The 17,598-nt window shown below is 26.9% G+C and overlaps 5 protein-coding genes across 5 annotated transcripts; 2 read left to right on the top strand and 3 right to left on the bottom strand.

The window, feature by feature from the left end:
- Window positions 1–774: 774 nt before the first annotated feature.
- cand_024960 (uncharacterized protein) lies at window positions 775–1,373 on the top strand (the record flags this gene model as incomplete). Its single annotated transcript, XM_067212726.1, has 3 exons — window positions 775–788; window positions 940–968; window positions 1,051–1,373. 3 exons carry the CDS (start codon window positions 775–777, stop codon window positions 1,371–1,373), a joined length of 366 nt encoding a protein of 121 aa, XP_067066357.1.
- A 4,559-nt stretch (window positions 1,374–5,932) lies between these two features.
- cand_024950 (uncharacterized protein) lies at window positions 5,933–8,254 on the bottom strand (the record flags this gene model as incomplete). The annotated part of the gene is made up of 1 exon (XM_067212725.1): window positions 5,933–8,254. One exon carries the CDS (start codon window positions 8,252–8,254, stop codon window positions 5,933–5,935), a length of 2,322 nt encoding a protein of 773 aa, XP_067066356.1.
- A 342-nt stretch (window positions 8,255–8,596) lies between these two features.
- Window positions 8,597–12,058, bottom strand: cand_024940 (uncharacterized protein; the record flags this gene model as incomplete). Its single annotated transcript, XM_067212724.1, has 1 exon — window positions 8,597–12,058. The coding sequence occupies one exon, from the start codon at window positions 12,056–12,058 to the stop codon at window positions 8,597–8,599; it is 3,462 nt and encodes a 1,153-aa protein (XP_067066355.1).
- A 658-nt stretch (window positions 12,059–12,716) lies between these two features.
- cand_024930 (uncharacterized protein) lies at window positions 12,717–15,370 on the top strand (the record flags this gene model as incomplete). Its single annotated transcript, XM_067212723.1, has 2 exons — window positions 12,717–13,950; window positions 14,022–15,370. 2 exons carry the CDS (start codon window positions 12,717–12,719, stop codon window positions 15,368–15,370), a joined length of 2,583 nt encoding a protein of 860 aa, XP_067066354.1.
- A 382-nt stretch (window positions 15,371–15,752) lies between these two features.
- Window positions 15,753–17,565, bottom strand: cand_024920 (uncharacterized protein; the record flags this gene model as incomplete). The annotated part of the gene is made up of 2 exons (XM_067212722.1): window positions 15,753–16,182; window positions 16,295–17,565. The coding sequence occupies 2 exons, from the start codon at window positions 17,563–17,565 to the stop codon at window positions 15,753–15,755; spliced, it is 1,701 nt and encodes a 566-aa protein (XP_067066353.1).
- Window positions 17,566–17,598: the final 33 nt, after the last annotated feature.

Raw genomic sequence — 17,598 nt, 5'->3', positions numbered from 1 at the left:
TTCTTTTCTATAATATTCAAGAACCTGTAGAACACGATGAGAATGATGGATTTGATTAGAATAACAATCCATTTAAAGTATAAATCCATTGTTAATCTTTAACTCTATACATTAAAATATCACTTTTTATTTTAATAGACTAATACTATTTTTATTACAGATAACATAATTCTTATTTTTTCTACTTAATAAGAATAATATTTCTGGAGATAAGTTGGGCTTTTTTGATTTGTACAGTATTTAAACTATATATATAAATTAACAAATAGTAATTGAATAAATATCTAATATTTTGTAATATAAGATTGTCCGTAGCTATTATTTAATTAACTCGTATATTGAATGATAATAAATACGAATAATATTGCAAGTCTATTAATAACATAAATTTTTTAACAAAATCTATAATATTCAATTTCCTCATTATTGCCAAATATAATATCGAAATTTCATAGTCAAAAAATATCTAATATATATTGTCTCAGGTGTATACCTTCTGATTATTTAAATTATCAGATAAGATTTATTCAGAAATATACCCCAATAAGATCTTGAAAATACAATAATAATGAACTTTATATTTTAATATTATTATCTAAAGTCACTTCTCGCAAAATAAATAAATAGGTAATTTAATTAAATCTAGGTCAAGAAAACAAAAACCTTAATTTCCCAAAACTAATATACAATACAATCTTACACATAAATATATAAAGAAGAATTGCAAAGATTATTCAATAAATATCAGGTAACTTATAAAATCCCATAGTCAAAATGAGACATTATACGTATATCCTCTCAAAATTATAAACTTTACTAATTAATTTTAATCTGTTAATAAAGATTATTTTAGTAAAGAAGTTTAAATTATATCTTTGAATTTAAATATATAAATTTGAGGATATTTATTTATATAAGTTTATTTATATTTGGTACAAGATCGAAGCTATTATTACTTCAAATACAAAGTACCTTTAATGGCAATACTTCTTAAATATATATCATTTTTCTTATATGTTTCACTATATATCTATTTTATCAAATATATAGGATTGAATATAAGATCTGGTGTGATATCATTTACTTCTTTAGGAACTGAATTATTGAATAAGAGTTCTGATGACCTAGAAAAAGATTATGAAGAAGTTACACTTAAACTATCTCATTTACTAGCTGATCTTGAATATTATAGAAAAGAATGGACTTTTTATTGTGATAGCAATCTAGATACTGATGAAGATGACGACTTTTGTCCTGCTCTAAACAAAGTAATTAAAAAGATTAATAATAAAGTGTCTTCATATACACATATACAAAGTATTATAAGAAATTGTTTAGCTAAAAGATCCTTTGAAGAACTTGATAATGATTGAAAAGAAGTTATGAAAAAATCTATTAATTAATATTTATACTAATATTGCAATACTACAGAGGATATTGTAAATATAGAGGAATATGTTGGTATTTAATTTGGCCATGCATTATTTTAAATAAAGATAATTAGTAATAAAGTGATTATATTTATCTTCTTAACTATTTAAATTTGACTAATATTGGCTCTAATGTGTTACTATTTGAAATATTATAAGTGGTTTTTATTATTTAATTCAGTAAGATTTCTTAATTTATTTACCATTTTAATAAGAAAAAGAAAAGAAGTGGATTTTTTATAATTAGAACTTACTATAATGGTTTTATAAATTTATATGTAGGACTTTTTTAATAAAATTATATTAGCTTATTTTCAATTTATTAAGAGTATATTTAAATATAAAATTATGAAATAATTCTTTAGACTATAATTGGAAAGATTATCTACTAATAAAGAGTAATTAATCATTGAAATTTCAATCAACTAAAGTCTTAATATTATCTATTTTAAGTGATGTTTTATAATGAAGTACTTTTTCTTCTTTTTTTAAGTTTAAGTCGAGCTCTTTGTTGTATATCAGTACTTGGCCTTGGTAATAACTTGATCTTCTCCCCAGAATAACTTTGTTTACAATCATTAATAGAACTTCCTATTTGTAAGTTAACATTAAATTTGTCTCTTAATTTTGTAATAACTTTGTCTTGATAATCTGCATAATTAAGAAAACTCTCAATACCAATATGTAATTTTCTTGAAATTTCTATTAATAATTTAATTATTTCTAGTATCAAAACAGATTGAGTAATAATCAGTGATCTCCATAATATATAAGTTAACACTTCAAATATATTTTTTGGTTTTACTTTGAAATTATACATCTCAATCATTACATTGCATGTCAATTTAAGAAATTCATAATCTGATTCTGGAGTTAAATCAAATACTAATCTTGGTTCTATACTACTTAGGAATTCTGGATCTTGTCTACTTAAAATATTTAAACTAGGCCTTGGAATTGAATCTCCAATACCTAAAACATCATGAAGTTCCATTACAAAATTTATTACTTTTGTTCCACAGTGTACCAGTATTTTATCACGTATATTTGTATTACCGAAAAATATTGCAATTTTTTCCTTCATAATATATTGTTTTAAATCAACACTTGAACAGATACTAGCTATTAATATAATAATTGGTTCCTTAGTACTATAAATCCCTACATCAGAAGCCTCTGCTATAAGTAAGAGATCTAGTGAATATTCACATGAAATTTTTTGTAGCAATAGATAAATATTACTATAAAAGAGTACCTTGTTATGAAAGTTAGATCTGGCAGGAAGTATATGATCATATTGTGATTTTACTGAAGCAAGTATCATTTCTATATATTGTTCCGCTCTATGATAACGAATACCTTTACTTGTATGATCAATAAAAATACACCAAAATTCCACTAGTATATCAGGTATATTACGAAAGTAAATCCAACTCTCTGATTTAAGGGCATCTGGATCTTTTAGTAAATCCATATCACTAATTGCTTGAATAGCAGCAATAGTAAGAATGTTCACTAGTGACATATCCAATCCCATCTCCTCTCCTCTACACTTTATTGTATTTGAAATGATGAAATATATAGTTAAAGTAAAAGAATAAAATCTATTCATTGCAATTTATTTCATTTTAATTTTATTATTCAATTATTCAATTCATGTAATACTAAGGTTATGTATTTATAGTGTGCAGCTTCTGATCACAATTACAGTACAAGTCTTCAATTATATCCACTTTTTTTTTTAATATTTATTTTATTTAAAATAAATTATAAGTATTTGTTTGTATTACCATCATCTAATATCTCAAATTGTTTGATCATGATTGATTGATCTATTCACAATTAATTTAAGTATATTTCCAATAATACAAACTTATAAGATTTATCAATTATAGTGTAATTTTTATTAATAAACTTCAGATTAAATAATATAAAAATACTTATACAATATTAGATTAGATATAAGTTTTTGTTATCTAAGTGAATATTTATAATTTTGTAAATAAAAATATTTTAATTTACAATATTTTGAATATTTATGATCTTTTTATTAAACAAAATATTTCACATCAAAGTTAACTATACATGAATATAATAAAAATAATATAAATCATTAAATAAATAATCTAAAAATAAGAAATTAAAATAATAATTAAAATTGGTAATAAAAATTTAAAATAATATATATAATTTGATATGTTCAACTATTCAGTAAAACAATTTAAGATATATATACTGAATATAATAATAATTATAAAATATTTAATATTAAATATTACAACTATTAATAATAAAAAATTTTTAGTCTGGAAATTTTAATATAAGCTGTTAATTTTTTGAATTGTTTTAATAAAGATAATAAAAACTTTTGATAACTATTTCTAATATATACAATTATTTATCTAAATTTTACACTTTTTTTCTTTTTTTGTACATTAATTTTACAGATATTTATATATATATTCATCTTATTCTTTTTTTTTTACATTAGAATAAAATTGTTTAGTTCAGGTATTTGTCTATAAATAAATATAATTTTAATAGAATTTCTAGATATTATCTATTGAAATACTAATACCTATAATTTAATCATTATTTTTATTACAATAATAATAAAATAAGTTATAAAACTAAAATATATATAAATATAAAAGTTTGTAAATCCATAGTATAATTAAATTAGAATCAAAGAAAAAAAAGACTAACTCCTTTTATCATTTCTTTTTTGGGTAATAATAATAATAATAAAATATTATTTTTTTATTAAATATTTAAATAAATAAAATAGTCCCTATTAAATAAAAAAAAATGTTATTTTAGTACATTAATATTTAATATTGAAAGTCTATAATTCGTAATATTATTCCAATCTAATCATTTTAATATTAAAATAATATTAAAAAAATCACTTTTTTTTATTAGATACTTTTTTATATCATTTCTCAATGTAACTATGATCATTTTATTATAACCACTTTTACTTTGAAATTACTTATTAAAATACTTAATCCATTTATATCAATATTATTTTATTTTAGTACTAATAATTTCATCTTAAATTCTTTTATTATTATTTTATTTTAAAGGAGATCTTTGGAAATTATTAATATTTTCCAATAATAATAATTTATTAAACAAAGTAATTTTAATAAATCTTAAAAAATAAAATTTAATAAAATCATACTAAAATTTTTTTAAAGAATTGAGATCCTAAAATTAATTTATAATAGTTCTAATGATTTAGGATCTATTTGAAATACATGTTCAGATGAAATTTTGATTTTAGAATTATTCTATTTTATTATATTAAATTATAGTTTGTTAATATTTTAACAAATTGAATTTTTTTTTTTTTCTTATAATATTAGATGTTTTAGACTTTCAAATGTATATAAAAAGGCTAAAATTGTAATAATTATCTTTTTAATAGAACTATCATTCATATCAATTAATATTAACAATATTATTAAATTAAGTGTATTGTTGCAAAAATATCTTCTTTATATATAATATATAAGACAATATTTAGTATATGTTGACTTTTATTTTTGTAATATTAATTCAAATTAATAACATTAGCCCATTATTCTATAACACTTTAATGAAAATCCTTTTTATCAAATATATATTTAAATAAATTCAATTATTTATTAATGATAATTTTATAATTTTTTATATAGATGGAATAACCTTTTAGAGAATTATTAAATGAAAATCAATAGTAAAATTTAATTTAGAATTTGAATTAAAAAAATATATTCTATAATAAACATTCATCTATACTAGTTTCATTTAATATATAATTTCCTTTTAGAATCAATAGTATAAAAAATATAAAGATTAATTTAATACTTAATAAAAATTAAAGATAACTTTTTTAAAGAAAAACATTAAGAAGACCTATATCAGATTATTTGAACATTATATTAAATAATATATAAATTCTCATATATACTATATAACACGTACAGATATATTAGATTTATTATTATTTCAAATTATTTAATTAAACAATTTCCTTTTCTATTTATACTTGAAGTTTTCTGAATGAACTCAAAATATTGATATTTTTACTATAATTAGAAATAACCTAAACTACTTTATTTTGAATGAGGTTTAATAATTAATATATATATATATTACCTTTAACTTTTAAAATAAAGATTTATATAAACAAAGTAAGGTGAATATGCAAATTTATAATTTTTTTGAGGTTACACTAGAATAATTTAAAATAATATATATATAATATATACAATTAAAATTTTATATTTTAAATTTCTATCAACTATAATAATAGTTGACTCTAAATCTTCGAAAATAATAAATTAACTGATAATATAAAGTACTTATAAAGACAATAATAAAGTTCATAGATATATATTATATTTCTGTTTATATTTAAATATTTCACAATTTATTAATTCATTAAATTTATCTTAAATACTTTTTTTATGAAGTTACTTATTTTATTTGAATTATCCTAGAAATTTAATGAACTTTTACTGGTCAAGTACTGTTTTCCTACGTATTGGATTATATTTCGAATTTTGAATAATTGATACTTTTGTTGTAGAAAATGGAGATATCTTTGTACTAGGTAATACCTTACCTTGCATATTATTATGTTCATCTTCTAAATGAAAAGTTCCAGATAATTTTTTATCTTTCTTAATAGGCTTAGCAGATTCTTCTAATATAAAATTAGTTAGAATAGAGTCTTTCGTTTGTTCATTCTCCATCATATCTTTTGTTATCTGCTTTTTATTTTCTTTTTCTAACTTTTTGATTTCTTGTTTTTCACCATTCTCCAACTGAACCTTACCCTTTTTAATAATAACATTTGAATATCCATCTGAAGTACTAGATGATCCACCTTTATAAGCTCCAAATTGTCCTTTTGTTATTAACCTCTTTCTACCAGTAGGTCTATATGGTAATTTATATGGAAGTTTTTCATCATACATAGCAGTTTCATGAGCAATTTTTCTAAATAATGCCTTTTTTTCAGATAATTCTTCTTTATCTGGAAATAATATATCACCTTTAATATAATTTGAGATATATATATCCTGTTGTAAAGAAGGAACCATTTCTAATTCAAGTGATAATAGATCTCGTTCTCTCTTTTCTTCATTTAAAATCTCCTTATGATAATCTATATTCTTGTCAAAGTCCCCAATAGGTTTTATTAACTTTATTTGTGGGATAAATATCCACAATCCATTAAATTTCTTTAACCAATCTAAACGTTCTTCAAATTTATTTTCAGAACTAATCATCTTTATATATGATTCACTTTTGTTCCTATTTTCTACAATATTTTTTACATATTCCTTATACATCTTTAATTTACGATCAAATAATTTATTTTGGATAGACTTTATTAAACTTGAAAATCTTAAATTTGTAGGAGGACGCCTTATTGCTTCACTAGACATGTCAGTAATTATTTGACTTGGAGGGATTCCATGTACCTCTTCACATCCAGGTGGTAATTCAAACTTTTGGCTAGCTCTAGGATCATATCTACCTATGTTTTCTATAGCTTGATCAAATAAATTTTCTCTCCAATCACTAAGTATATTCTTATGAGATTTAGATAATAAAGGTACAAATTTGATATTAAAACGCCCATTTTGAATTATACGAGTATAATTCAGAAAAACTTCCTCAACAGCTTTCCTCTGACTAATTTCCTTATCTAAACCTAATAATTTTATAACTCCATCCAAATCTGTAACTCCCTCTAAATTATTCATATGACTCTTAAACTCTATATTGCCAATATTAGAATCATATAATCTTCTTTTTTCATTTTTATTTAAAGTTGATCTAGATTTCCTTAATACACCCATTGATATAACAGGTTTAGATACTTTTTCAATCTTTATGGGGAATTGAATTTTATTCTTCCGTTTATTTTTAATTTCTCTGTATCTTTGTAATATATTTATTACTGAAAGTAAACTATCACCATTCAAAAAACCATCAGTAGCATACATCCTTGGTGTAGAAGTATAATCCACATGTCTTAAGCATTTAGTTTTATAATTTGACTCGATATCTCCTCCTTGCAATGTATTCTCTAACCATTTATCACGAGAATATATTGGATTTCCATATTTATCATATCCCCAAATCTTTTTCTCACGAAATGCAAATGGATAAGTAATAGATAACCACAAATCATTCATTTGTTTCTTCTCTTGTTCAGTTTCATAATAAGTTTGTAAACCATATTCTTCAATATCTGCTTTTAAATCAGGATCTCCTAATCCACCAAATACATCACCCATTGCAACATCTACTGGTTGAGGACCTAATGGTATATCTTTAACTCGCCTCTTCTTTCTTAAACGCAGTAATTTCTTTTTCGCATCAGTATCATATCTCATGAACCTCTTCTGCTCCTCTTCACTTGGACTCTTATCACTATCTCCAGCTCCTTCAGATTCTTTATCTTCATCTATAATTGACATATCTCCATAAAAATTATCTGAACTAGATATTCCTATTACATCATGATTATCGTTATTTCTATCTTCCAATTGTCCCTTAGTCAATAAGTTATCATTTTCATTGATAATATCAGATTCTACTGAGACAATACTCACATCATTTAAATCGTCATACTTTTGTAATCCTTGTGTCTCCTCATCCTCTCCTAAGGCTCCAGGGACATATTTTAAAAAGAAATCTTCAGTATATTGGATATACTTATCTAACTCCTTTGGACCTCTAATAACCTCTTCACAAGCTACAATACAAGTATAAAGTACAAGATATTGAGTAAATAATAATAGATCCTTATATAGATTCATGGTCTCTTTGAAATTGTTAAAAAAAAAAAAAACTCCAGTATTATCTAATAAGTATTACCCGTCTTAAAAATATAAGATTCAAAATATATCCAAAATTTCATTTTTCGCTTTTTTTTTTTAAATTAGACTTCATTTAAATAATAAAATCCTCACCACATTTTTAGATTCCGCACCATCTCCAGGCGCCTAGGGTGCAAAACATGTTAGGACTACCACCCTTAAATCTTGGAAAGTAGAATATTAGGAAATGAAGGTTTATTAGGTGCTAGTAGGACTAAAATCTACCATATTGATTCCTATAAGACTAAATGTAACTTCGGCTTTAAATAGTAAAATTATATTTCAATTTTGTGTAACTACACAATTTATGTTACCCAAACCACATTCTGGAGTCAAAGGAGTAGCTGGAACAGGGATTTCATTAGCTAACTTGAGCTGTTCTTCTGTACATGCCATTATAAAGTCCATTTCTTGAACTTTCTCGATCTTCTTGGCTAACAAATTACTCTTTACTTCTTCTTCTTTAATAGCATCTTGTAAATCTCGCTTCCATTTCTCAACATTTGATAAAAGTTTCTGAGCCTCAAGTGCTGAACATTCATACTGATCTTTAATTACCTTTGTCTCCTCTTCAGTAGTACACTTGGCGATTTGAATTTCCTTAAGTGTCCTTTGGAGTACTTCTAAAGCAGAGCTCCTAGCTACCAATACCGCAGAAACATCTGTACGAACTTTCAGTTGTTCATCTAACAAATCACTAAGCTCAGTCTCTTTTTCTTTGCGCAATTTATTTAGTTCTTCAATTTGTTGCTTCAATTCCAATTCTCTAGTAAGCAAAAGATCAGCCTCCTTTGACTTCTCATCATGTGCTTGCCTAGCTTCTTCTAATCTAAGTAATCTTTCTTCAATTTCAGCCAATTTCAAACTTAAAGTATCTAATTCCGTCTCTACTTTCCTAATTTCATCTTCTAATTTATTTTGAAGACTTACCAATTCATCTATACGTAATAGTAAATAATTATACAATAATCTCAATTCCTGGATCTTTTTGGTCATCTCCTCAAGTCTTAATCTAGCTGTCTCAGCTTCACGAGCTTTCATATCAGCATCTTGTTTAAGTTTTTCCAGCATCAATTCAGCTTCGAATAATGAATTATTAACACCTTCAGCTTCTGCAGATTTAGTTTTAATCATATTTGACAATTTACCTAATTCAAGTTTTCTATTATCAAGTAAATCCTTCTTGAGGCGAGTTTCTTCAAGTACATGCTGTTTTTCACGTAGTGATTTGTCCAATTTCCCTTGTAAAACACTACGTAATCCAGTAAGATTATCTAGAAGTGCAATTCTCCTTTGGGAAAACTCTTCAACACGCTTTAAAAGAAGTTCCTCTTCTTTTATTAAAGGTTCAATCTCACCTAGAAATCTTTCCCTCAAAGCCTTCTCCTTATCAAATAATCCCTGTATAAGATCATGAGCTTCATCTAATGCTCTCCTTAATTTATCTTCTGCTACCACAGCTGCCTCATAAGCTGCAGACAACTTTGCTTCACTTTTTAGTTGTGCTCTCAATTGTTCCTGTATATTCAAAGCTTGTTGAACAGTATCTGTAGCCCTCCTAGCAGCTAACTGAGCATTCTTTGCAAATTCTCTTCTCCTCTCCTCAGCTGCTGTAGCTTCTAATAATGCCTTTGCACTCTCATTAGCTGCTTTGGCTCTGTTCTCAGCTGCTATTCTTAACTGCTCCTCAATCTTAGCAATCTCAGCAGCTTTCTGGCTAATCTTAGATTTAGCATCATGATATTGCCGTATCTTTGATGCCATTTGAGCAACTTCCATAACTCTCTGCTCAGCTAATACTGCATCCTCATACTTCTTCATTGCTAATGTAGCAGCATTTGAAGCAGCAAATGACTGCTCAGCTGCATTGTTTGCCAAGATTGTAGCTTCTCTTAATTCAGCTAATGTAATCTCCTCAAGTACAACTCCTACCTTTTCTAAATCTTTGATATCACCTGGATTTAAACATTTACTACCAATCACCTGAGAGAATAAGTGTTCGAACTTTGGAGAAGTGAATAATACTTGAAGGCCTTTAGAATAGTTAGTTACATCTTCACCTTCTAAAGCAATGGCAATAAGTCTACCGTCACTTGATACTGCATAACGAACTAATATTGGTAGAGGTACCTTCTTATTTCTCCCACGTACCCATAACTTCAATTTATTATCATACATCCATCCTGCATTTACCATATCCTCTATAGAACAGGTATTACCACCCAACATAGACTGAATAACAGATTCTTCAGATCTCGAACGTTCCAATAATACTGCCACATCAATTTTACCATTAGAAGGTGACATAATCACACCTGATGGAGAATATACAGGTGACAAATTCTCAACCAATCCTAAGGGTTCATGAGATAAAACCGCACTACAGAAACTTGTCATAGACATCTCTACATTAGGATTTAAAGTTCCAATTGATGTTGAGAATTCAGGATGGAAAGATCCCAAAGCTAAAATCATAGATACAATACAATTTTCAATTTCATAAGTAGCAACTCCACTAGAAGTTACCTTAGGTTTTTTAGACATATAGTGAACTCCCAGACACAATTCATCATAATCACTACTTAATGATAAGGTTTCAAAGTATGTTGAAAATACAGATGACATTCTTAGAACTAAATTAATATCAGATTCACCCAAAGTTGCACAATGAGGACCCAAATTTAAAGGTAATGGTCTATAATTATTAACTACTCCATAAGCTCCTACATTAATTGACTGTGAAAATTCTGGAATTATTGAATCTTCAGCTTTACTAACAACGAATAATGAAGCATGAGAAGCACCACTAGAATGTCGAGCTAAACGATGTTCAAAGAATAATTCATACTTGCGATTTTTCTTTGATAGGTCTTCAATTTCCCTAAACTCATCAATTGTAACAAGAGTTGCACAATACTCGCACTTTTCATATGTAATATCTAGACATTTACTGCATTTAGGACCTGCTTTTTGACGACGTTTTAAAACTCTTAAACGAGCTGCCAATTCCTTTACTTCTATCTCAGTTAATTGTTCTTTTTTCATATTGCTGCGGGCATCGATGAAACTCTTTCTTGCAGCTTCAATATGACGTAGATCTGCACTTGATAGACTATCAATCTCTTCCTTCCCAGAATCATTAAATAAATAAGCATAGTAACTAGCACCTTGTTGAACTGGAGCAAAATCACCTTCACCTAAATATATATAATAATTGGAATCAGAACCAGAACCTGTATTACTAATTAGTAATACTGTCACGAATCTATTTGTAAATGATTCAGCTGCTTTCATCAGTTTTGGAGTATATATTTTGCGATAGTCCTCATCAACCATCATTCTCTTCAAGTCAAACTCAACCTTAACTGTAGTAAATGTTGGTGATAATGTATTGTTGCTTGTTAGCATAGAATCCACAAGAGACTGGCTAATAATCATCTCAATTGCAGTTTGATCTGCAGGCATTGTAACCAATCGATATATACGGCATGGAACACCTTTATCTACTAACTTCTTCTGTCTCAATCGAGCTGCCTTCAGAGACTCAGCAGTAAAGTCCTCAGGCAAAAGTAAAATAGTACCCTGTACATAATCAGCCATATCAATTGTGACCTCTCTATACGGAAACATCGTTCCATCACTTGATGCATTATTCAAACTGTTTGGTAGAACCGAATATGAAAAAATACCTTGTGGTATCAAAGCACCAACAAAAATAAAAAAAAGTATACGTGCTAATAACATTTTTCTTTAAAATAAAAAAAACTGAACTTCACTTGACAAGTTTAATGGAACTTTAACTCTAAACCTAACGGTACCCCCAATGGACATTCTGAGACATCTCACTATGTCTTTAAAAGATACTGTAGCGCCTTTATAGCGCCATTTTTCAAAATTGAGATCTTTACTATCCGGGTTTTGAAAAATATATTTAAAATAGATCTAAAATTTTATCTGATCTTTGTGTTATACTATATATCCAATAGTATCAAAGAAATAGAATGTCTTAAAAGGTTGTATTACAACTAAAAAAAAGGAAATAGATACCCTAACATTAATTAGCGGGACTTTATCCCTTTTTACTCTCAAAATACCTCATCCTAAAAGTATACTTTATTTCTATATAATTTTCCTTCTGATGACAAATCTACACTAAGACTAGACACTGAGAATGTTGTCATTGGAGGTTCGGGGTCTTAAATTCACTTGTAAGAAAATTAAGAATTTACAAATCCCAGACGCTATATTGAAAGGATTCATTATTCACAAATGTTTGTTTTAATAATACTATAAACTTACAGGAATTGCTTTTATTCTTTTTTTCATTAATTTGTATTTTGAATTTAGTTTTTAAGAATCATTATTTATCATTTTTCTTAGTATAATAATAAGCAGATAGATTATGACTGTTTACAATACTAGGAGTACTGTCAAACCTGGGAAGCATTCAGTGCTAAAAAAATTAGATTCAACTACCAGAGTATGTAAAGATCAGAATAGCTCAGGGAAATATCTTTTACATATTTCTAATGATGAACTAATTCAAAAATCACAAGAGTTAAGCAACGAAGAATATGAAAGAAAAAGTCACCATCATAACTTACGTCCAACTAGATGCCTAAGAGGAATATCAACACGAACAACCTATAAGAGGTCTCCTTCACCTTGTAAAGATCGTCCATTTGATGAAGCTTTATTGTATCCATCCAAAAATTCTTCATTATCTACAAATAATAAAGAATTAACTAAAAAATTGGAAGGAAGAAATATAATTAATGATATGCATAACAAAAAGAAAAGTCTTGGAAATTCAAGATCTTCTAGATTTCCAATAAATTTAAATAAAGAGAAGAAAAACCATAAATCTTCAAATTCATCAATTTCTACAACTAATAATAATCGACATCATACTATACATCCAACTAGATGCTTGAGAGGTGTATCAACACGTGCAACCTATAAAAGATCACCCTCACCTCGTAAGGATTGGCCATTTGATGAAACAACTTTGTATCCCCAATCTTCAAAGAATACTATAAATCACATTGGGAATAAAACTAAATCCAAAAATAAAATTAAAAATAAAACAAAACAAAATTCATTTAAAGGAAGAAAATCAAAAAAATCTTCAGTATCTTTGAAAGTTATTGAAGATTACTCTTCTAAATATTTTGTAGATAAAATGCCACTTAATAAGAGTAAAAAGCTTAAAAGTCATTTAATTTCAAATATATATAGTCAAAAAGCACAAGATATTCCAACTAATATCTCTAATAGTGATTTTATTAAGCATGACCAAGAGAAAATTAATAGCAAAACTTGTAATTTGGATTTGAAAGAAAGTAAAAAGAGGCCTTATAAAGTTATTGAGAAATCAACAGATATTAAATTACAAAGTGAAAATAAAAATAAAAAAGTTAAAAAAAAAACAGAGATAGAAACTGAAGAAAAAAGTTTATATGATAATATACATACCGAAAATGATAATTCTTTAATGGATTATTTAGAAACTTCAAGTATAGCAACAGTGGAAGATGGTAATGAACCTTTTAAACCTAGTCCCAAAGCAGGATCTCATATAGGATGGGGTGAAAAAGAATTGAATACAGATACTTGGAGTTACAATAAGTGTATAGGTAAGTTTAATAATTATTTTTAAATTGACATTTTGCAAATTTTTATGTAACGTATATACAGCCTAACTTAGCTTCAGATGAATATAGTATAAATCAAACTAGCATATTTTTGTGGAATGAAAAATACCAAAAATTGGAAAACCTTCAATATCATATGTGCATAAATGACTATCGCCTAGTTAGCTTCTCAAGGGATCGTTTCAATCCATATATCAATCATTGTTGGGTTAATGTTGCAGAATATATCTGGGAATTAGATAAAAATGGTCATATAGTAAAAGATTCTATAAATGGAGGTAGTAAAATTACTTCTGAACTTCCAGTACTATTTGAGCTCTTATTTATTAAGAAAGATTCTTTTGTAAGCTCAATAGTTCATCAAGTTTCATCTCTTTTCATTTCTCATGATGATATTTTTATTGAAATGTATAATCAAAGTTTGTTTAATTTTCATCCAAATATCGTTAGAATCGATGAAGTTATGCAAGATTCAATTTTTCCCTATTCAATATTCGTGCAGGAGTATATGCCATACTCATGCCTCAATTGGAATGAAAAATTCAGATATTATGAGCCTCCTACTTTACTTGAATGTTTAAAATCAGAAACAATGAGACGAGTTTATACTGAAACAGGGGCAAGAATTATATTTGGCCAAGTTTTAAACCTTGTAGATTATCTCCATAGAATTAAAATATCTGGAATATATTTAAGACCTGAATCTGTCAGAATTTCCCATGCTTTTGATGAGACCTATATGGACCCAACAAAAAGACCTCTAACAAGAGTAATATATAACTCAAAAATTCCTATCGGCCATTCTATAAGTAAAACTAGACGAATAGAACTCAAATGTGAACTTAAAAAATTATGGAAAGATGCACCTACGATTGATGTTTCATCTTCATCTAGCATTGAATTTAAAACACTTCGTGATACACTTTACAATATTAAAAAAAGTATACATAAAGTTCCATATAATCATCTCTTTGATTATGCATTAATTACCAAAAATACAGTCCGAAAAATAAATTCATCTGCAGGGGAACCTTATGTTAAACTTTCAGGAATATTTAAAGGAATAAGAACTAAGAAACGCTACGAAATTTTTTCAGGTAATAAATGGGTAGTTCCTCCTGAAACTACGGCCTTGTTATTTAATTTTAATCAATTAAAAGGGAATAATTCAGAATTAAATCATTACAAATGTGATATATGGAACCTTGGTATTTTACTCCATTGCCTACTTACTGGGGAAATACCTCTAATCCTTAGTAACAGAGTCTGCATAAATACAAATATATCCTCTCCTGCCAAAACCCTAATCAGTCAAATGTTACACGTCAATCCCAAATATAGAATTTCAACATCTGAAATTTTCAATTCCAGTTGGATGAGTATAAAAAATGATATTTTATAAAACTTCAATATAACCTTGATTTAAACTGAACCATGCAATACAAATATTTGTGATTCAAGTATGATGGACAATCATAAAGGATGATTTTCTTTTTTTGACTATACTCTAATATTCTAATAAGTCTATTATTTTATTTTTCCAAATATCTATATCTTTTAGATATTACTTATTATTTACTAACTTTTGGGCTACTAGGATAATTTTCTTTTATTCTACGATTTTTCAGATCCCCCTAAAAAAAAGTAAATATTCAATATAAAAATAATGATTAATGTTCACTGCTTCCATATTATAATTTTTTCCCTTTATTCTGAAAGTGTATATCTCCTAAATGTATGCAAAATTTATAGTCTTACCTAAAATTCTCAGTAAATCTTCTTTGCTACCCACTCGTTCTTGAGACTCTCATTTTAGAAGAATCTGGAATGTACTTCTTGGAAATAGAATGAGAACTTTCTCTTAATCCTTTCTTCTGACCAGAATTTCTAATTGCAACAAATTCCCCAAATGGAACTTCTTTTGTAACACCACTTAATTCAGAAACTTCAAATTCATTTGCAGGTGAGGAATCATCTGTACTTGCTTCTTCAAAATCACCCAAATATATGTCTTTATTCATTTCTATATTTCTTGTCCTCATTTCAGGTTTCGATTGATTATTTGGGGAATTTATGTTAGATAATTCATCAGACATTTCCATTGAAGTCGAAGTATCTAAGCTATCGTCTTCTTTATGTCTCTCTTCTATATCTTTCTGAGCTTTCAATATACCCAATATATGAGCTTTTTGCTGTGGAGTTTTAAATGGATCCCTAGAATAAAATAAAAATTTTAGTAAATTTTAAGTCACATATACAAATAAAATATAAAAATATTTCATCTGTCTTTATTTGCACCACTTTAAATATCTTACTATAAACTTACCTTTTCAATCTTTCAATTTTCTGATCAGATATAGTAAATTTACTATAAGATTTTTTCTTTTTCACTGGAGATTTTACCTTCTGAAACTCTTTTTTAATTACACTTTTTGGCTGGATATAACTTTTCTGATCTGTATATAATATAGAAGGATGATGAGCTAAGTATACTTCATCAAAAGACAGCTCAAGCTCATTCGGAAGATTCTCAGACCTATCTTCCAATAATGCACCTCCTAAAAGAACTCCTTCAACTGGTTGTAAACCGTCTAAATTACTACTATTTACTGTTACTGATATTGGGGCTATCCCATCACTATCATGTGTATAGTGTCCCACAGGCTGCAAACCAAAATTATCTTGAATATCAATATGTGTAATTGGATTGTTTTCTGGATCGAGAACTACAGAACTTAATCCAATATCAGCTTTATTAGTTTCTCCAAATACTAAGGCATCACTATCCAGTTGTACACTCCCTAAGAAATCATCAAATTCCACTTTTGTATCTTCATCCTCTTGTTTCTCTTCTTTTTGTTTCTCTTCTTTTTGTTTCTCTTCTTTTTGTTCCTCTTTGTCTTTATCATCTTTAGGACCTGATTCTACTGTGGTTTCTTTGTCTGGAATTGCAGAATTACTCTGAGTCTTATCTAATTCAATCTTTTTTAACATTTCTTTCATCTCTTCTAGTTCCTTAAGTAATAGATCTTTTTCGGTTATTAACCTCTGTAGCTTTTTAGTCTGATCAGGGATTTTAGATTTATCTACACCTTCAATTGTTTGATCATATAATCCCCTAGTACTTTCAATCAGCATTAATTGTTCTCGTAATTGTCTAGCTTCCTTTGATGATTGTACTGGAGGTTGTTTTTTCGTTAGATATTGCTTAGGGGATATATAATCATCTAATAGTGGTTCTAACAATGAATGTTTTTCTCCTCTATTTATACTTGAAGAGTCCCGAGAAATATCAGTATCTAATCTTGACATTGATCTTCGATCTTCATTATATTCTCTTAAATCAAAACCTATTTCCATGTCTTTCACATATTCGGAACTTTGCTTGCTATTTTCATCTTTCATTTTTTGAAATAAATCATAAAGTACTGAATCTTTCTTATTCACTATATCAAAATTTTCCTGTGACGTTAACGATTGTTTATCTATATCTAAAGTACTTCTGTCTTGCCTCTTTTTATCTGGATCTAACTGGTGAGATTTAGAAAATTTAGAAGTTGGTAATTTTCTCGAATTGGGAAATTCTAGGCTATTCATTACTATAGAAAGGTCTTTTTCTAATGATTCTTC

The sequence above is a fragment of the Cryptosporidium andersoni genome (genome assembly GCF_001865355.1).
Source record: "Cryptosporidium andersoni isolate 30847 chromosome Unknown contig_29, whole genome shotgun sequence".
NCBI classification, from domain to species: Eukaryota; Apicomplexa; class Conoidasida; order Eucoccidiorida; family Cryptosporidiidae; genus Cryptosporidium; species Cryptosporidium andersoni.
The sequence above is the reverse complement of the archived record's forward strand: the minus strand, read 5'-3'. Positions and strand labels throughout refer to the sequence as shown.